Genomic DNA, 21,656 nt, shown 5'->3' on the forward strand with positions numbered 1-21,656 from the left:
AAACTGCCAGCCTTTTGGTTAGCAGCTGTAGCATTTAACCATTATGCCACCAGGGTTTCCTTTTTTGCATGTAAGAAAACATAATTAGAAAGGTAAACCCAAAGTCACTGTTCCTCTCTATCAGGTTAGGCAACAAAGAGTAGTCACAAAACCTCTACTTAAAATGTAACGTGCCATTTAAATATGAAAGCAAATGGTGGCTAGAACTTCAGGTTAACAGTAAACTAGGTTTCATTTTGGAGGATTTTCAAAGAATTTGAAAGATTTTGAAATTTACCTTGTGAGTGCCCATTCGGAGATCTTCCTCATTATCACAGCCTTCGGCTCTAGCAAAATCTTCAACATCCTGCCACTCCTTATTGCTGCCCTTATGAAAGCACAGTCGGGTGCCTGGTTTAAGCAGAATACCAATGTTAAATATGCGACTAGTGCGTTACACAAGGAAAAGCTGAGGAAAATTCAAGACTTTTTTTTTCACCTTTCAAAAAACAGTGCCAAACAGTTGAAGGCCAGGAATTGCACCATCCCAAATCATCATCATCTGAGAGGGAAGACATGCAGAAAATGCCAGATTCTGACTCACTATTTGCCTAGCGAGAAAATATTAAACATTTTTATTTTGATTTTTTTAATGTATCTTGTTAATACCTGTTTTTACCTCAAGCCGACATATTAGTGAATAATTTAGTCATTCTAAACGTAGGGAAAAATACAGTGCCTTCAAAAACTGACGCTTATAGACATTTATAGAACTTTTAAATGCACGTTCCCATTTTTAATGCTTTGCTTTTATTTAAACCAGTAATACAGCTATACATAAAATTAAATCCAGAACAATGAGACCTATTTCCCATCTGTATGTGCTTCTACAGAATTTCTTAAACAGGGAAAGTTGATTTATTTCAACTATTGTACAAACTGTGTCAAAGTTTAACCTCATAAATAAACGTACCCTTTCATGTCTGACTGGTGTTTCATCCTTCCAGTGGTGATGAGGGAAGGCTGATTCACTCTTAGAAGAGGAGGACACTGGTGGAGGGCGTGCATAGGAATGTAAACTTTTGCTAGTCGCTATGATGTGTACAGGAGATGATCTAAAATAAAGCAGCAGTTTTAATCATAAAGCACAGGTTTTTAAAACAGATCTTTCCTTCTGATGAAAAACTTCATATTCACATTCAAATGCCAATGTTACATATAAGACATATAAGGAAAACAATAAAGACAGCAAGGTTTCATTTATAATATGCTGTTCCTTAACACAACTTACCTAAATCCTCCTCATACGTTTTAAATAGCATTTTTTTTTCAGATTTGACAATGTATTTTAAATCACTAAACATTTTTTCATTTATTTATGCCATCCATTCTTTACAAATACACATAAATATACATATTTTCAGTCATGAATGACGATGTTCCTGTGCAGGGCTCCTTATCACTTTCTTTCCTCTACCTTTATGTACTCAATCAGTCTCAATATGAATAAAGTGTATCTAAGCTTATGTGGCGTACCGGTTAAGAGTTCAGCTGCTAACCGAAAGGTCGGCAGTTCAAATCCACCAGGTACTCCCTGGAAACCCTATGGGGCAATTCTACTCTGTCCTATAGGGTTGCTAAGAGTCAGAATGGACTTGATGGCAATGGGTTTGGTTGGTTTTAAGCTTAACATAGAAGCCCTGATGGCTCAATAGTTAAACACTTGGCTGCTAACAAAAAAGTCAGCAGTTCAAACCCACAAGCAGCTCTGCAGGAAAAAAGACCTGGGGATCTGCTCTGTAAAGATTACAGCCTAGGAAACTCTATGAGGCAGTTCTACTCCATCCTACAGGGGTCTCTACGAGTCCGAATCAACTTGCCAGCACACAAGAAACTTAATGTGATCAACACTGAACTCTTTGTCTGCCAACCACCTATCACTGAGCAGATACAATGAATTACTATAAGGTAAAATGCTTAAATTTATTAAAATGCTTAAATTTATTATAACAGGAAGCACCTTATCTACAACTCCTTGTAACTGGACACTATTTCTTGCTTTTTAATAAAAATTTGTTGAAAATAAACTACATGTAAGGTCTATTTATCTCCTCTAAAGAAGCCCCTTAAAAACTTTAGCTCAAGAAACTACTAAGGTCCTTCCCTCATGAAGAGATCAGATATTCACAAGAAGGGTAACAGTAAGCCTATAAAGGATGGATTAGCAATGTGTATTGATTCTGGAGTTTGGAAAAGAAAGAGAGAGGAAGACAGTAAGGTCTGAGTGGAAACCTGTCCAGAGGTCCTAAATTCTGAGATGCCAAACAGAGATTTGGTCCTTAACAGAAAAAAACTTTATGCATGTCTGTCCTATCCTCTTTTAAAAGTGGGAATGAGGGACATCTTTTCCAATTTTTCCCTTATTTCCTTGGAAATTTTATTAGCCTCTCAATTTTTATTTTATCCCCATTAAGGTTTTTCTCATTATACACTTGCAAAAATTATTTTTTAATGAGGATTTATGAGGCTGTACTTTGCTTCCATTTTCATATTACTTCTTAAAAAGTCCCTCAAATTTCCATGTATTTTAGCATACTCTCCAATCAATTTTAGATTTTAAATTACATGCTGAATGTTTCCTCTTTGCCCAACTTCTTCCTTTTATTATACATTTAGATATATAAGTATTAGAGAGTGGAAAAACTGCTAAAAATTCCTTATGCTCATCCCTAATAAAAGAAAAGTTTTTATCAGTTCTTCTGTTTATCCATTTAAAACAGAAGTAACAGTGCAATGTTCTTAGTTGGCCTAAATGTTCTATAAAAATTAACAAGCTAAATGGGTCTAAATCACTAACACCAACAGTCCTTCATCCCTCTATATATGCTGTGATAATATAAATTTTACCTGTCCTCAACCCCTTGGTACCATACAGTTATGACTTCGGACATCCAAAGCTCAAAGACTAACATAGTTTAATACTCTACAAGAAGTTATGTGAACAGCCACTGGCAGTGTGAGAAGGCACATAAGATAGCAGAACATGACTCTTGGTCTTGTTCCCTAGTAAGAAGGGAAGCAAGGAAATGCTGCAGAGAATATATACTCTTTTATTTATGTTTTTATTTATATTTATTTTCTTCTGAAGTGTTTACTTATCATTCCATGAACTATATTATTAATCCTCATGATACTGCTGTGAAAAATGGATAGTATTATCTCTACACTAGAAATTAAAAAAAAAAAATCCAATAATTAAATCAGTTTTTTTTAACCTAAACACTCTACAGTCCTTAAATAAAAAACAGAAATTTTTAGCTTCTTGACTATTAAGATTACAATGAAAACTGGGACTATAAAGGAAATAACACTCTGAAAGGGGAGTTTTCTTTCCTGTGGAAGTTTATTTTTACATGGAATTAAACTGAACGTAACCAAACTGAATTTAATCTAAACCGATCACTACTGAATAGAAGATAAGCAACACAGCTTAATGGACGGTAAGAAAACAGGGTTTCACACCTAAGAAGTTCATTGTATAGCAAGCAAAGAATTATACAAACTTATGAGCACTACCAAAATTTAGTTATTGCTGTATCACCTACTACTGACTATGGTATATCATTTTCTACCCAAATCTGTGCAAATCTGGGCATTTCTCTACTCTATAACCTATCCAATTTATGCTTGTCTTTGTCTTTTCACATTTTAGAGATAACTAATAAAATGTTATCTGCTTAACTCTCTAGGAGTATCAGTTGGAAGCTTCCATAATTTCACAGCACAATAATTTTCTTAAATTCTGGTCTGGGTAAATGAAACACTGGTTTTTACCAACAGGAAGTCTACTTTTGCACGTTCAAGATTTTAGTATTAGTAAATTTTTGTATTCATGAACAGGTAAATAATCTAAGGCCACATACATTATGGAAGAAAATAAGCCTAGACCAAAAGGAGCCAAACTCAAGGTTGATAAAAGTTTAATAACATATAATGTTTATTATAATTATGGTTCATTAGACAAATACAGTTTCACTTCTATTATACAAGTAGGAATGTACAGTAAAAGTATTTCTCAGTCCAATTTACTTTCTGATGACTACAAAACATTTACAAATATTTTTGACTATTAGTTCTCTTATCACCTTTACCTAATACTTTAAATATGAAATCACGGCACTGAGTGATCATTATGATACAAGGAGCTAAACTAAAATCTAATGACTTTTCAGGTTTAACATACAATTTAAGTAAAACCATCCATTAGAGGGTTAACAGCATTATTTATTTTAAAACTGGAAAAAAAATTGTATAGTTTTTTTTTAATGATATAGGTTCTTAATATGAATATAATCAATGCTCTTACCTGTTGTAAAATGAGCACTGCATAAGCGGACTTTGTGGACTGGTAGCAATATTTGCTAATTCTGTTAGCCAATCCACCTCATTTTCACGGTAAGTATTCTCTGATATGTCTGAGGTATTCTGGTTCCAAGATGGTCTCGGATATTCTTGATGTGAAACATCTGAACTTAGCTGGAATATGGCAGATCGGGTAGGATCACTTTGAACAGCCTGAAGTTCAGGAAGGTCATCTGCAAATAAAAACACCAAAAATTATAAAAAAAAAAAAAAAAAATTACTAATACAGGGAACAACAATATAATTACAGTTGGAATAGAAGTCTTCAAATTTAGCTAATTAATTTTGTGAAAGGAAAATCACAAATTCTGAATTATATTCAGTATGTTTTCTGGAATGAAACAAATGTCAACCTTTTACACCGAAGGGTCAACAGAGCTTGATGGAAAAGTAAACGCAATAAACATAAATGTAGTAATGACTTCACTACCTAAAACACGTAATTACCACAACTGTTCACAAATTGGAAAAACAGGGTTTGGTATGTGTTGAGTTTTTTTTTTTCCCCAGTTTTTATAGGTCACCTGGGAGTAAACCACATATCACTCAGACACTTTTATGTTTCATATGTTCATGAGGAAAAAGGCATTGTATGTGTGTGTATTGCTCACAGACTACATTGAACTATTATATAGATTACTGCAATAATGAAAACAATAATTTCCAAAGATGAGATTACAGATCATATAAATTTTTAGGTACAATTTACTCGACTCTTAGTTAAATTTCTTTTTACTAAAAAATTCTGATCTCATTAATATCTATTGGTTATTTCTTCCTTTGTGTTCTCAAAAGGTAGCTCATGATAGACTTTCAGCTTCCCAAGAGAAAAAGCTGAGAAATACTACCAGATACCACTTGTATACACACTAAGGCTATAAATACTTTTAAGACTGAATCCTAAAAAAAAAAGGTAAATTCTTAAAAAAAAAATAAAAATAAAAAAAACAAAAGTGGGGGAAAAATGCACCTTGTAAGCCTTTAAAAAAAATTCCTCTATGAAACACACATCTACATACTATAGGTTTATTGGGTCTCTTCAATATACAAGTCAAGAAAACTCTTCCAGTCCTGGGAGTTCTCCTAAAATGTCCCTATAAAAGTACATATAATTTCTATCCAGGCAAATACCTCACAGTATCCTACTAAAACTGAAATGTCTTAATTAAATACTGATTCAGTATATACAGTTATAAAACTGACTAAAGGTATCCCCTTTCATGGAGGTCAAGCAGTTCTAAAACACCAATTTAAGATAAAAGAAAAAAAAATTTTTTTTTTTTTAGTAAGTCTCTCTTAATTGTCACACTGGTGTAACTATTTCCCTCATTTCCATTACTCTTCCTTTGAAAATCACTCTTATTCACTGTAAAAGGTTCGTTTCTGTCTCTCAAGTTCAAGGAATTAATTACTTTTTAACTGAAATCACTGACAGGAGGGTGAGTATGAAGTTTTAACCCTTCTGGGTTCTAAGTTCCTGATTTCTTCCTGAAACCTAAAACGTGACGATGGAGAATGAACTACCTGATTAAAATGGTTCGTTGCTCAACAGTGACCACTGCTCAATGAAAAGTAGGGTTCAGGAGACCTTTGGCATTCAAACAGGTTACGTCCCAAGACTTCCAAACCAAAACCAAAACCAAAGCCAGTGGCATCAAGTCGATTCTGGCTCCTAGTGACCCTATCAGACAGAGTAGAACTGCCCCATAGGGTTTCCAAGGCTGTAATCTTTATGGAAGCAGACTACCACATCTTTCTCCTGCGGAGCGGCTGGTGGGTTAGAACTGTTGACCTTTCGGTTAGCAGCCGAGTACACCACCAGGGCTCCAGGATCCCCAAATATCCAAACACTACTCTAGAATATAAGCTCCATTTTATCATTTATAAAATGGGGATAATCATATATACTCCTCAGAGTTCATACAAACATTAAATAAAAGTACATATTAAATGGGACAAAGCCAAGCTGAAAAGCTGGGCAATAAGCCAAAGTTACTCATTAGCTAAGTGATTTACTCCTGAACACTAGCCTCAAAGCAGGTTAATTCAAAATCACACCTGAACCAAGCCTACACGTTTCTATATATCACATATCGCTGGAGGAGCTTAAAAGAGTATGTCACACAGATCTGCAGTAGCTTAATAACAGTGATAACCATAAATGTTATCCTCAAATCCTCATATTCCAAGAGTCCACTGTCATCTCCCCATCATACCTGCAAACCAGCCACAAAGAGTGGCCAAGTATAATTTATTAAGCTCACTAGGAGGCCATTTCAAAAGTAATGTCTTTCGAAAAGTCACACAGCACGGTTTTCCTGAAGGTGTTAACAATCCAGTCTTTCCCCACAAAGTAAGGCAGCTTAATCATTTTTAAATGAGAATCTATATAACCAAATGCCCAAACTCATGCTGGTTTTAAGTAACATTTTAAAAGCTGTAACAAGAGAGTCCTGAAAATTCCTAATGTACAAAAACATCACGTACTTTTTACCAGACGAAGGTAGGCAGAGGAGCTGACTAAACACAAAAATTAATCAGAAGCGTACTGAGATTCCTAAATAATTTTTAAATTTGTTTACCAAGCTCCATGTGCTCATCACAGGAGTTATACCCAGGTGAGGATGGCAAATTCTCATTACACTGCAGCAACTCCAATGAGTCATTCATTCCTGAAGCTCTCTTGTCCATTACCAGCAGGAGTTTCTGTACTGCATTAGGCATCTGATTTGTCTTCACTTCCCACACCATGTTATGGTGCTCTGACTTAAAAATAAGAAAAAAATGTCAAGTCATGTGTAAGTATAAAATCAATCAGAAACCACCACGAAAATGTATTCCTTTTTTTTTTTTATGTGAGTATAAAATCAGAGACATCACAAAGTTACATTCTTTAGCTTAATTACAAATTGCTATTTGAACCCCTTTCAAATCCTTTAGACCAGGCAGACTCCCTAATATCTTGATCTACAACTGTGTTGTCAGCACTAAGTTACACCTATATTCCAAAGGAGTAATATTTTAAATTTATAAGTCTCTTCTTCCAAAAAAATAGCATAGTTATACGCTTATTTCTTCTTAAATCTAGTAACTCTGAGACACAACTGTTAAGACCAATGAAATCTTTTTTTTTTTTACTTGAATCTTCAAATTTATTTAATATCTGCAGTGTAAAGGTATTATACTAGTTGCAATGTTGGGCCTCAATGAACAAGTTATCAGAGATCTCAAGGAACCTATATGTTAATGGAAAGACATAGTTCTACAGAGCAGGACTTAACAATGAATGCGCATAAAGGGAGCAAAATCTACTGAAACTCCCACGAGCAAACTTGCAGTTAAAAAGTACTGAATGAGATCAGGAGAATGCAGAATCCATATCATTAGAAGGTATAACAGCCCTGCATGTCAAATGGTCATGAGCACTAAGCAGGAAAGGTAGACTGGGATCAGAATCTTCAATACTAGTTTAGAAAATTGGATTTTTTTTTTTTTTTTTTTTTAGTAGACAAGAGTAAGGACTCTGAAATTAGGCTGCCTAAATTTATATCCTGGATTTGCACTTGCTAGTTATGTGCCCTAGACAATTAAAAGCTTTGTCTTTTTTATAAAATGAAGGTAATAAAAGGGCCTACCTCACAGGTTGTTGTGAAAATTCAATGAGGTAAGAAATGTAAAACAGATGCTTAGGATAATGCCTAACATAGAGCAAAAACCCTCTATGTAGAGTGATTAGTATTATTATTATTAGCAATTAGCAAACACTGGGGAACCACTAAGGATTTTTGAACTGAGGTCTGACGTGATCAGAACTATGAACATTCTCTTTGAATCTATACAAAATCATGCTATTCACATTCCCAATTTCTGCCTACATAAGCTACCTGTCCCCAGCTTCCTTTGAAAGAGTTCTCATAAAAGGTAATTGGTAATAAAGATTCTTTATTTAGCAATCTTATAAAACAAGAGAGAGGAACTAGACATCCTATGAGTTCTGTGAATAGCTAATATTAACAATTCGGAAACTAGATTTTAAATATTTCCAATACAAATCTCTGTATTTTAAGTACTAAAAAAAAAAAGTTGCCATCAAGTTGATTCCAGCTCATAGCGACTCTATAGGACAGAGTAGAACTGCCCGGTACAGTTTCCAAGAAGCGCCAGGCAGATTCACACTAATGACCTTTTGGTTAGTACCCATAGCACTTAACCACTATGCCACCAGGGTTTCCCATAAATTAAGTATACAGAACATAATTTAACCTTTCTTAACAGTTCGAAACGTACTATGCTTGACATACAGATGGGATCTGGAGAAGTCAACCTCAACTGTAATCCAAAAGTTGAAAACAGTCCCATTAACTTTTTACCTCTATTATGAAATTCAGAGGTTGCACTACATACATATAGCCTCAGAACTATGAAACAGTGCTGCTCTTAGGGTCAACAAAAACAGAGCTGCAATGTCTTGCCCTCCCCCTCCCTTCATAGAGCTCTTTGGTTTTTTCTGGTGGCACAGTGGTTAAGAACTTGGCTGCTAACCAAAAGGTCAGCAGTTCAAATCCACCAGCTGCTCCCTGGAAACCCTATGGGACAGGTCCATTATCCTATAGGGTCGCTTTGAGTCAGAATCAGTTCAAAGGCAATGGGTTTGATTTTTTGGTTTCTAGCTAGATTTCCCTATTAGTAGTTTCTGCAATGTCCACCATTCACAATTTACAATACACTCCTTAGGAAACCCCGGTGGTGTAGTGGTTAAGTGCTACGGCTGCAAAACAAAGGGTCCGCAGTTCAAATCCACCAGGTGCTGCTTGGAAACTCTATGGGGCGGTTCTACTCTGTCCTATAGGGTTGCTACGAGTCGGAATCGACTCGACAGCACTAGGTTAGCATGTCCTTGCAACTTCTCTCATTTCTTCAGCACCTTGTCTCAGTTATCTACCATCAGCCCAACACTAACTCTCTTAAGAAAACAAACAAAAAACCATTAATTTCAACACAGAGCTACCTACAAATAACAAAAGGGACCAAATAAATATTCGCTGAACTTGAGTTCTATGTGTTTGGACCTCTCAATGTTCAAAGCTACCAAAAGTTTGGTCTTTAGATAACTGACGTTTTGCTACTATATAGTACAAGAGAGCCTAAAGTCAACAGACTAGAGTTTCACCCTTGCCGGCTGCGTAACCTGGGTGCTGGTGACTTCTCAAGGTACCGCTACTTATCTAACAGGGCTCTAAAAAAAAAAAAAAACTAGTGAGCATTAAATAATACATATGAAGACAAAATTCGAAACTATATGTAAATGTAATTTTCTCTCAAAATATTCTGGGAGAAGCCAGGCCTGTGATATAATAAAGAAATACCACAAGAGTCCTTATTCAAAAATACTCCCCACATACATTATACCAATTAGATACTCATTTTAATTAACAAGCTCCTCTTTCAACTATCTCCTGGTAGAGCTAACCCTATTGTTCATTCATGCTTTTGTATACTGCTTTAGTATTACAGGACTCAACACAGCTTGCCTTGTACTTTAGTTAACTCTGGACATGTCTTATCTTCTCTAAATCACTGATTCTCAAAAGGGAAAAGTAAAATTCTCCATCAGTTGTACTTTGAAATGGCATGTTCGATATTACAATTTTTACTGGGTAGGGATGAAAAGGCTCTGATGTTATGTAAACTTTAGGAAGCAAATAAAATCTTAGAAAGATAGGAGAGGAAGACAAGCCTAGACATAGCTAAGCCTCAGTGAATGAGAAAGAACGAAACCAGGTTTTACTAAATGTCTACCTATTATGTGCAGAGCATTTCTACATACTTCATCTAATTATATTTAAGCCTCAAAACAGCTGTGAACAAAGTACTATTAGGGATGAAGAAAACGGGATTGCTAAATGGAACCATTTTTTTTGAAGAGAAAAGCAGACAAAAGATACACACCAACATAGGCTAGATTATTTTCAAGTGTCTATTCTTCTCTGAGGGGCCCTAGGGGTGCAGCAGTTAAAAGTTCAGATGGCTAACCAAAAGGTCAGCAGTTCAAATCCACCAGCTGCTTCTTGGAAACCCCACGGGGCAGTTCTACTCTGCCCTATAGGGCAATTGAGTTGGAACTGATTCGATGGCAGTGGGTTTTGGTGGATTCTTCCCTGAATCCTTACCTTTCCATTGACATTACTGATTTTCATGGTAGGAACATCTATAAGCTCTCTTCTAATATAGGGTCTCTAAAAGTCGGAATCAATTCGACAGCAACGAGTTTGGTTTTTAATTCTGAAGAACTTCTATACCAAGTCCAGACTACACACTCGAATTGTTTGGGGTAATGAAGAGAAAGTAATTTCCAATCAATCTGTATTTCTTACACAAGGTATTTAAAATAGATCACATAATTACAAGTTAAAATGACTCTCCTTAACAAACTATACTAAATTCAATTTTTTATATAAAAAGCTGTAAGGGGCCTTAATGCAGTTCTTTTAGAATAGTTTCAATAGAAACTTCTTCAAACATAAGATTTCACATAAGTGTTTCTACAACTCTAATTTTCCACTGTGCTAAGGAAAAAAAAAACACATCTACAGTGGGTAGTACTGTTTTGGTAAAATATACCACTGTGGAATATCACTTACCACCTGTAACGACCCTGAATAATTAACCTCCATGCCAGCTTTCCTGTGCCAGTGGGACTAGTAACTACCTACCTTTCAGAACTATCATAGGTATAAAAGATAATAAATCTTACATCCCTAACTAGCTCCAAAGCACTCTTTCATTTCATCACTCACTGCTGCCCAAACCAGGCTCCTTGCCTTTACTGCCCAATCACATTTAGACAAGTTCTTACTAATTTCATGCTGATTTGACAGAAGTGCTAATATTGATGAAGGTAATACAAAAACTCATAATACACCACATAAGATCATCCACAAAACTCTTTAAATAGAGCGCTATCAATTCAAATAGTACTTAAGATGAATTGTATGAAAAAACCTGGAATGTTCTGGTAAAAAAAAAAAAAAACTGGTATAATGTAAAAATTCATATATGAAAAAACTTGACAGGTTTTCCTAAACTTGATGGTAACCCTAAAAATTTATAGGGTCACTATAAGTCAGAATCGACTCTATGGCAATGGATTTTTTTTTTTTTAAATGATAATCCATTAATCAGAAACTCTTTAAAGCTACTACCAACAACTTCTGGAGAACCCTGGTGGCACAATGGTTAAAGTGCTTGGCTGCAAACCAAAAGATCAATGGTTACAATGCTCCAAGAGAGAAAGCTGTGGCACTGGGATTTCTGTCAAGATTTACAGCCTTGGAAATCCTGTGGGGCAGTACTACTCTGTGCTATAGTGCTTCTACGAATCAAAAGAGACTTAACAGTAGTGGGTTTTTACCAGTAACTTTTAAAAAATTCAATCAACTGCATGAGAGAAAAAATTATTTTGTGATGATATGAAGCACTGAAGTGCATGCAGATCAAATTATGAATATGATATAACTGTTAATAAGAATATTACACTGTGTCATTTTTTCTGAGTTGTGTGATACATACAGTATGTCATTTTTTTGTCATTAGTTGTAATTTATTTTGTCATTCTAAGTAAATACTTTGATACTTAAAAGATAATAGACTAAACAGGCATTTGTCATAGTCAAGAAAATAATTTCTTATGATAATCTGTGACAAAAAAAAAAAAAAAGTCCTGGTATCTTCATTTTAAACAAATATAAGAGGCAGTTTGCAACTCTCCCTGAAAAACTTTCAGGGCCTAGCAGTTTATTCATTACGTCCATGCCATATGCCTGGTGCTTATGGCACTTGGATAGCAAGGAGAATCCAAAGAAGTTAAAATATAGTGGAGGAAACAACCGTTAAAGTGACAGCACCATGTGTGAAGTCTATGAAGTATGTACTGTGTAAGTACAAAAGATCGGGGAGACTTGTGGGTGGGAAATCCTAAGAAAAGGTAACCCTTTCCCTAATGTAAGTAGGAGTTGAAGAAGCGAAAAAAGGGGAGGATTTTCCAGTCCGAAAGTAAAGGTAATTGGGCATATGAAACTAAGTAACACGCAAACAAGGAAGTGAAATCAAATTTTCATTCTATAAATAATTCGTCAATTTATAAGAAAGAGCATTATTATTTTGCTGTAAAGTGGTTAAATAACTTCATTAGAAAGTATACAGTAGCTCAAAAACAATGAGTTTAATTATTCTGAATATAATTCAAATTTCCTTAGAACTTCGTCAAACATTGCCCACCCAGCAAAACCTGAGTTTAATAGAGGAAACTGAACAGATGACCGTAACACTCCTGTTTGCAAGCTAAAGCAAAAGACAGTAGCAAAAAATAAATGATCAAGTCAAAACCAAACCTATAAGACAGTACAGATTTAGATCGTTATCAGGAGTTAAACAACTGAATGGTATTTACAAATGTTAAATTTTTTCTAATTCTCAAAAGGTAATTTAAATTTCAAAATCACTGTTAAGAGTCATTCCTTACTGCCATAAATCAAAGGCGCTCGCTCCATCACTTCTCAGTATAGACAATTACCTTTTACCCTTCTCCCGTACTGGCGTCAGTGCAACCCTTAAGCTAAAAAACGTAGTGTTGCTCTGCTGTCAGTGCTCCTTTTAAAAAAAGATTCGTGCTGAAAACTCCCTAAGAATGAACTCTCAACTGGGTGGAGTGCAAAGCCGAGGGTGAAAACCCCTAGACAGCACACAGCGTTTAAAGAAGACACAAACACCGTCCGGACCGCGACTACAGACTTCGCCTGGATTCTTTTTTGTTTTGTTTTAATCGGCCTGGAGCAGCAGCAGAGGTTGGAAGGCGGAGACTGAGATCGCCTGCCAAGCCTCCTCTCCCGGTCACACAGCAGCAGCGCCGCCCGGTCCACGCCAAGTCCATCCCCCACGACTTTCGCCATTCATCGCGCTACCCTTCCCTCCCCCCATCATGTGACCGCAGCCTGGACTCCGGGCTTGTTTTTCCCCCTCGGCTCAGCCCCACCGCGCAGGCGCCTCGGAGCCCATTCATTCGAACTGCGTAACAATGAGCCCCGGGGCCCAGCGTCTTCGCCAGCTTCCCGGCCCGGCCCGAACCCCTCTCGGCCCACAAGGAGGCGGTACCTCACTGGGGTCCCCCACCCCTGGCCGGCCCCCCACTCCACGCCAGCCTCCGATCCCCCCGCCCACACTCGGGGAGTTGAAGTTAAACTTTCCTGGGCTGCGCCGGCCCCTTCCTCCGCCCCAGCCCGTCCCATCTCCGCACCCGGCCCGGCCACCCACCGCGAGACCCTGTCCGAAGTGCAGTCCTCGCCCAGACTCCTCCCAGCCCTCGCCCCCGAGACCCCCTTGCGCCGCCGCGGCGGCGAAGCCCCGAAGAGCTCGCGGGAGACGCCGGTGCAGTGGGCTCGCAGCGGGCAGTTACCGGACAGTTAATTGCCCCCAACCTGAGTGCAGCCCTGCAGTACGAGAGCCAGCGCAGCACCGAGCTTCTCCGGGCGCCCGATCCCCTCGGGCTCCTGCCCCTCCCTTCCCCACCCCCACCCCTTCGCCAACTGAAAGACAACAAACCCGTCGCCGAGTGCCGGCAGCCCAGGCGCGGGCCGTCCTGGCGGCGACAACACCACCAGCAGCTCGCATATCCCCCATCTGACTAATGCTGGCCTCCCCGGCGCGCGTTACTGCTCCCGCCGCCGCTCTTAATCCCCAACCGAAACTTTCCTACTTACCAAACCCGTCGCCATTACCAAGTCTTTCAAGCTTCGTCTTCCCCTCCCCTCAACCCCCCGAGGGTTGAGCCTTCTCCCAGCTCTTTTGCGCTCTCATTGGTCTGCAGAACTGCCTTTCGATCCTTCCCCTTTCCCATTGGGTGATCCTGTGGCCGTCTCGGGGGGCGGGCTTGTATTGACTTTTGTGTTGTGTTTACTGGAGAAGATGGCGTGTCAATCACTAGAATGAGCGCTTTGGATTGGATTACTGGCTGGACTCCGGGGGTTCAAGCCAAATTTTGCTCCCGAAATGGATTATGGGCTCGTAGTCTCAATCCTCTGCATTACCTCTGGGAAACTGCGGGCAGAGGGAACCGGCTGGACTACATATCCCAGAAGGGCGTGCACAGTGCCGTCTTGATAGTAAACAAGAGTCATAGGGACACGTGTATCAGCTCGTTTGTTTTGGTGTCTAGGACAAAAAGGAGGGGGCGGAGGAAGGGAGTGTTATAAAGCTTGGGTCTTTTCTCTTCCTCTGGGCCTCTGGTAGCACCCAGAGCAGCCCAAACCTCCTGCAGCACCCTTTCCGGGCCATAAACAGCCAAGTCGCTCGCTGCTCAAAGTTTGGCAGGCAGCCAAGGTATTGTTTTAGTGCGAGGGGAAGGAGATGACTGCACAAGCGGAAGCAGTGTAGCCTCGCGAAGGACCCGGTCACCCACAAATCGAGGTCCTAGGCTTGATGGAGATAATAAAAGTGGTGCTAGGTTCCTGTGGGAAGAACGAGAACTCCTTTATCGCCTCTGCCTTGCCTCGCCACTCCCAGGACAGTAACTCGAGATATCTTTACCAACTCTGTTCAATTCACCCATAATTTGTTGAACGCCTGCTGCGTGCCAAGCACTGTGAGGCTTGGGGAGGGCAGTGAGAGAAGCTCGAGGTCTGGTGAATTTACAAAGCTCGGTTGTCTTAGCGGGATCTGTGAGTGGGCAATTACTACTGGCTTTGAAATGGAGGCAAGTCACAGATCTGTTTTTCATATTGACCAGCTTGTTAGTTCGTTGGTTGAGGTAATATAGAGAGGTGTAATGTAATTACATTTTCAATGTATAACTTAGAAACTGATTCGTGAGTCATTTTCTGTAAGTTTTTCTGGTGAGTTTTTTGTAAGCCATTTTCCCCCTCCAGACGGCTTCCCATTTATGAAAGAAAGAAAACTGTCTTTCCACTTTGTTTCCACTAGGAGTTACTTCTTAAGCTACTAACGCTGTGACTCACCAGGGGATGATGATGACTTCCCTGCATTATAGTTTGACTCACTTTAAACATGGTTGTCCCTCACGGTCGGGCGCATCCAGTCCATAACTGATGTTTTTCCCACTCACATTACAGAGGCATTATTAAACTTTTTTCCTTTGAACTTCTGGTGTTTGATCATTTAAGCTCTGCTTTTAGATTTTATATCTTTCGATCATTGAATGCTTAAAATTTAGATGAGGAACTTAGTAAGAAATCTGTGAAGTTAAACTTTTGACAAAAGTTAAAAAAAAAAAACTTTTAACAAGTATTTCTTTAAAACCCCCTACATTTAATTTTTAAGTCTATCTGAAAGCCACATAACCAAGAAATTCGAAATAATCCACGTGTTGAAAGAAGTTTTAAAATTTCTTTTGAATCCTTTAAGTGAAATTATAAAGTAGTCCTCCCTACCATGTGATCAGAGATTTCATTTCTATATTCAGAGTTGGTAATCAAACATGTTATTTCTTTCTTAAATAAAACAGTTCAGAGAGAGGAGGGCCAACAAAATGCCTAATTTTTTTCCCAAGGAAAAGGGACAGAATTTGAATTTATCATCTTTCAGAGATTAATAGAGTGATCCAAAAAATAACGTCTGTTTTGCTGTTACTTTGTGTAAATGCTTGTTTTGTTTTTCACAGTGGAGGGGCATTGTGTCCCCAAAAGGAAAATATATAATCCAGTGTTTAATTTCTTGATGAAAAGAACTCACCTAATCATTTAAAATCAAAATCTGAGATATTTATGTCTAACTCCCTCCAGGAAACTAGAAGGATCTACCCTCTCCCAAAAAGAATGATCTCCCACAGTTTGAGTCATCCCTTTCCCCCTCTTCAGTACCCAAACCGTGAGATATGCTTCCATGTGAACCTTATCTCAAAAGTTCAAACTATTTTAAACAATTTAAAGTCTTAATGGAGATTTTTTTTCCCATTCACTCATTCAAAAACAGGTAGTTCCTACTATTTTTTGATCTTTGGGGTAATTGGCGAGGATAGGAAGACAAAAGACATTTCCCCATACTTCATCTTATTTTTATCCAAGTCTTTGAATATAAGTAAAATTAAGGTACTTTAGTCACAACTGATTAAATACCTGTATTAGCATTCTTACACAATTTAAGAGGACAATTAGACCTGTCTTCTCTTTTCCCCGGGAAGCTAAATGACCACATCAGTATCTTAAAGTAAAATCTGTGAAAGCCAAAACCTGTGTACGGTGGAAACCTGTCTGAAAAAGAAAACTCAAAATATTTTCCACTGAAATGAGCAATATTAAAGTGGTAAGACTGCACCTGGTCAAAGTCAGAAAACTTGTGAGACCTGGGAAAACAAGGCAGTCCCACTGAGTTTCAGCTCTCACAGCTTTCACTCTATTTAAAACTGGAAGAGCATCACTGATTCTTGAATGACCAACAAAATCAGCCAACTCATAAGCCAGAACACGGCTCAAAGTACAAAACTAGTAAGATCTCTTTGGAAATTTTTATATATGTAAATTCTACTCTTAGCCTAAAAAGGATATAATTACAGAAACTTTTATGATAAAGCTGACATAAAATCAGTTTCTTTAAATACACCTACAATATACACATAGACTCTATACCAAAATTTGTCAAGAAATTGTCATCTCAAATCAAAATGTATTTTCAACTGTTTGTAAAATTACTTATCATACAGAAACATCAGTTTCTAATTTGTTAGCTAAAGGTAGTAAACACGCACACACAAGGTAAATGCTAGTTAGGGGTGAAGTTAAACAATATATTTCACATTTCCACATCTCACACACTAATGATTACTTTGCTGGGTAAAAAAAAGTCACATGGCATTGCCTGAATGTGGAGACTATCACTGTTGAAATTGTCAAAAGTTAAAGTTGTCTCTGTTCTTATTTCAACTTCTTCCTTTTTGTGAAAATTCTTTTTGTCATATGGAGCACTGATGTTCAACATTATCAAAACGTACTTTATACTACTTTTAATTTTAGAAGCCAGCATTCCTTATAATTCTATTTCCCACTTAGGTATTGATATTTTATTTAGATATTAGAATCCCTTCTTCAGCTATTTAACAAAGCCTAGGCTTATACAGGAAACTCTGGTGGTGTAGTGGTTAAGTGGTATGGCTGCTAACCAAAAACATCAGCAGTTTGAATCTACCAGGCGCCCCTTGGAAACTCTATGGGGCAGTTCTACTCTGTCCTCTAGGGTCGCTATGAGTTGAAATTGACTCAATGGCAGTGGGTTTGGTTTTGGCTTATACAGATGTATTACTTATCTAGGCTTACACATTATTAATTTTCTCTAAGGATGCCAAAGGTCATCTAATCCTAGTTATATTTCTTGAGAAAATTAACCCACTGCCGTTGATTCTGATTTATAGCGACCCCATAGGTTTCCAAGGCTGCAAATCTCTCCAGAAGCAGACTGCCACATCTTTCTCCTGTGGAGTAGCTGGTGGTTTCGAACTGCCACCTTTCAGTTAGCAGTTAAATACTTTAACCAGCTCTGGAAAGGAAAAGGACTCATCACTTTGCGCTTTTTTTGAGAATAATCCAAAATATAGTTGTTTTTTTTTAATTGGGTTATTTTATTTTGCTTTAGGTGAAAGTTTACAGCTCAAGTTAATTTCTCATTCAAAAATTTATATACATATTGTTTTGTGACATTGGTTGCAATCCCCTCAGCACTTTTCTTAATCTTATATATTTCAATAAAATCCAAAGATCCTTGCTCCATATCCCAGAGTTTATAATAAAACCAAAACACCAAACCCATTGCCGTTGAGTCGATTCTGACTCATAGCGACCCTAAATATTCACCCAACATGTATCACAGGTAAAATATATGCACTGAGCCCTAGTTCATATTGCTATGCAGGAAAAATGCAACACCTCTCTGTATATTTATTTAAAACAAATAAGAGAAAACACCTCAGTGTCAAAAGAATATTCTCTGAGACTTCCTTTCCTTACCCATTGACATCATGTCCATTCCAACTCACAGTGACCTTTTCTTAGCTACATATAATGCACCAGAAGACTCCACCTTTAAGACTACAACCATTGCCAAATAGTAAAGACTCTTGGTTAATGATTAAATGATGACACCCATAAGCCAAATGTGAGGTGTTTTAATTAATTTTCCACATAAATTTCCAAGTTAGCTGATTTATTAGGTTATTCTAAATGGCCAATATAATCTGCAATGTGTCACAATTATTTCTCTCACATATGACTAAGAGTTAAAAAAAACTATTGCCACACATATTTCTTGCATTGTGTCCAGGGAGTTAACTTTCACATAAGCCACATCTCTATCATGCTTTTCATTGCACTATGCATTGTAGCTACATTAAAGCAACAAGCAAGGGAAAAAAAAAAAAAGTCTATTAAAAACGAATTCACATATTTTATTATAAAAGTGTGCTTTATTATAAGGAAAATTTAAATATAACCAACAATACTGAAAATAACGTAACTGGCATTTACAGCCTTGGTCAGAGTTCTTTATTAAACAGCCATTTGTGTGTTGTTCTATGAATAGTTAACAATCAGCTTATGCAACAAAATAGGTTTCCTGAAAAGGTGAGTAAAGAATACATAATGATGAACCAGAATTTTGGGTTCTTTGTGTTTTTTCTTGTTTAACGGACATGGCTTTTAAAATAAAATCTGAAGTAAAACAGAAAACAAGTCATCTTCATGTACAGAGCTATCTTTTCCAACAAGGTCTTGTAAAAATGTTCTAAAACGTGGCAGAAGTTATACATTTACATACTTTATATTACTTTTTACATATACATTATCCAATTAATCTAACCATGTTTCCATATACAAGTAGGACTATAAACATTCTCTAACAAGACCAAACTAGCCACAGAATAATTTTACCCATGTACATATATTTTTTTGAAACATGTTTCCCAAAATGAAATTTCTCATCTAAAAGTGAACAACTGGTTAGAATTAAAATCTCTAGACACTGGTGTTATCTGGACCTAGAAGTCATGTAATAGTATATTGCTTTGATTGAATACAATTAAATTCATTTTATATAGCAGAATAATAAGCACATCAATTACATTAAATTTAAGTTGAATTAATTCTGCACTTCAACTATGAATCTACATTAAAGCAAATGGCAAAGCCTCATGGTAATACGTGGTATGGGCAGAAACTCCTTTTAATCTTTGAATATGGCTTTGCTTATCAGTATTTATTTCTACCATCTTAGAGGAAGTTTTCAAAGAAAAAAAAAAAAAAGACAAGGGAAAAGTCTCACTGGCTGCTGACCATTGAGATCCCACATTGGCAGCTATTCTAAGGAAAACCAGAAGCCCATTGGGAGCAAATGTGTGCAAAGGATTGTATTTTGTAGGCCTAGTGAAGAATAAGGAAATAACCTGTGGGCATGTTAATAAGGAATCCAAAATAATTTTCAGTATAATAGAGTTTTATTTGTTTGCTTACTATTTATAAGATTTTAGGCTTTTACTAGACAAAACAAAATGCCAGATTTAACAAGTTTAAATAGCCTTTTTTAAAAACTTAGTTTGTGACTTAGAAGGTCAAACTAAAAATTTTAAAGATAAAGAATTCAGAAAATTATAAAATTAAAAAGGAAGCAAAGATATGTGCTTAATGAGGAAAAAATGCGTTAATGATCTTGCATCTAAAAAAGATTCTTTCCTCTATTGCCATAATGACTACACTGCCTAACATTAAAACCACTGGAAAATGTAGATTACTGACATTATGCCAAAGAAGTCAAACGTACTTTATTGCAAAAATATAAAAGGTTTTAAAATTGCATATGATGTTCTATACCATGTCACCAATAGTCCAAGGCCAACATGTAACTTATCAAGCCAGAAAAATTTTAAAACAAGAATTATTAAAATTGTACTTACTATATATAATGAGTTGTAAAAAGAACGTGATACCATGCTGTGTAGCATGATTCATTACCAAGTTCCCTCCTACATGGGCATAGTTGCTAACATATCAATTCAGAATAAGTCAAAACGAACACATCTTATATTGTCTATGATAACATCCTTTAATTATCTTCTTAAACACTGATTCAGTCAATATATTACAATCATTTGAATAAACATTTCAGTCAAAACATAATTTTATGGAGTAGACAGTCATATTGTCAGTATGTGGAATTTTTTATGATCTAAGTACTTAGAAAGTGATGTTAAAGCCTACTGACTATTAAATCACTGCTCTGTTTACTGATAACATTGTAAATGTAAAAAAAGGAAAAACCTGAAATCACAGAAAATGCTTGGCATCTACACAAACACATTCTCAGTGGACTAACCCCTACTGTGTAATTTTGCCACTACAGATCTTCTTGCTCCATACTTCTGCTTCACACAGTGGGTTCAACAATATCCATGTTTGTTCCAAACAGGGCAACTAATTGTTCTTCATACGTGGTGATGTTCCTTTTCATAATTTCCATGCAAGGTCCCAAAAGCCTTTCAAATGCTTGCACATCCATGGCTAAGAAAAGAAGAGAATAAAAGAAAAATAAATAACATTCTCTACAAATCTGCAGAATTTCCAAGTCATTTAAGATACCCATCCTGCATATATCAACAACGCAATGGCATTTTTAGGTAATTATTGTAAAATACAAGGAAAAAAAATAAAAACATTCCACTTCAAAAGGAAGCAGCCAGGGCCATCTTGAGCCATACTCTCAGGTCCCTCTGCAGTATGATGTACAATGCTAGGCTAGGGAAAGTGCCTGGTCCAGGCTGAGGAAATAATAAATGACTGTCATGGCAAGGCCTTGGAATTTTGAAAAAATAAATTCATTTTGATGCTTCTGCCTTATTATGAACTCCTCAAAGGCAAGGGAAGTGTTTTCTATTTTGTTTTTCCTTCTCAGGGTTTCCAATGTCAAGTTGTGAAAACCAAATGTTACATTTTATAATTCTTCTTCTTTTGTACTATTGTCTAGTCATTTCAAAATGGCAGCCAAAATGTTTTTTTTTCACTTCTATTTTTATTGGTATATGCTATATATGTCACTTTGTTTGCCTGTCTCATGCAGTTCAGAACTTAATTCATAAGATGTACATGGAAAAAATGATCATACTCTTATATATAAAACTGCAAAATAAAATACATCTTTTTTGCTTTTCAAATTCGCAAAGGTAAAAATGACGTTTACAAGATCAGGCTGAATGGCCATTCTTGTAGGAT

At 36.9% G+C, this 21,656-nt stretch overlaps 2 protein-coding genes across 2 annotated transcripts in view; both read right to left on the minus strand.

Annotated features, from left to right (window-relative positions):
* Positions 1–14,200, minus strand: part of HBP1 (HMG-box transcription factor 1) — a 32,023-nt gene extending 17,823 nt beyond the window's left edge. Inside the window, exons 1-6 of the mRNA XM_049893478.1 lie at positions 14,157–14,200; positions 6,984–7,167; positions 4,346–4,574; positions 953–1,094; positions 479–590; positions 278–390 (exon numbers count right to left, since the gene is read on the minus strand). Coding sequence (XP_049749435.1) covers positions 278–390; positions 479–590; positions 953–1,094; positions 4,346–4,574; positions 6,984–7,167; positions 14,157–14,171 — 795 coding nt within the window. The 5' untranslated portion in view covers positions 14,172–14,200. The remainder of the gene's footprint in view (positions 1–277; positions 391–478; positions 591–952; positions 1,095–4,345; positions 4,575–6,983; positions 7,168–14,156) is intronic.
* A 4,661-nt stretch (positions 14,201–18,861) lies between these two features.
* PRKAR2B (protein kinase cAMP-dependent type II regulatory subunit beta) overlaps positions 18,862–21,656 on the minus strand; it is a 96,559-nt gene continuing 93,764 nt past the window's right edge. The window contains exon 11 of the mRNA XM_049893479.1: positions 18,862–20,948. Coding sequence (XP_049749436.1) covers positions 20,815–20,948 — 134 coding nt within the window. The 3' untranslated portion in view covers positions 18,862–20,814. The remainder of the gene's footprint in view (positions 20,949–21,656) is intronic.

Source organism: Elephas maximus, chromosome 8 (assembly GCF_024166365.1).
Source record: "Elephas maximus indicus isolate mEleMax1 chromosome 8, mEleMax1 primary haplotype, whole genome shotgun sequence".
In the NCBI taxonomy this organism is placed as follows: domain Eukaryota; kingdom Metazoa; phylum Chordata; class Mammalia; order Proboscidea; family Elephantidae; genus Elephas; species Elephas maximus.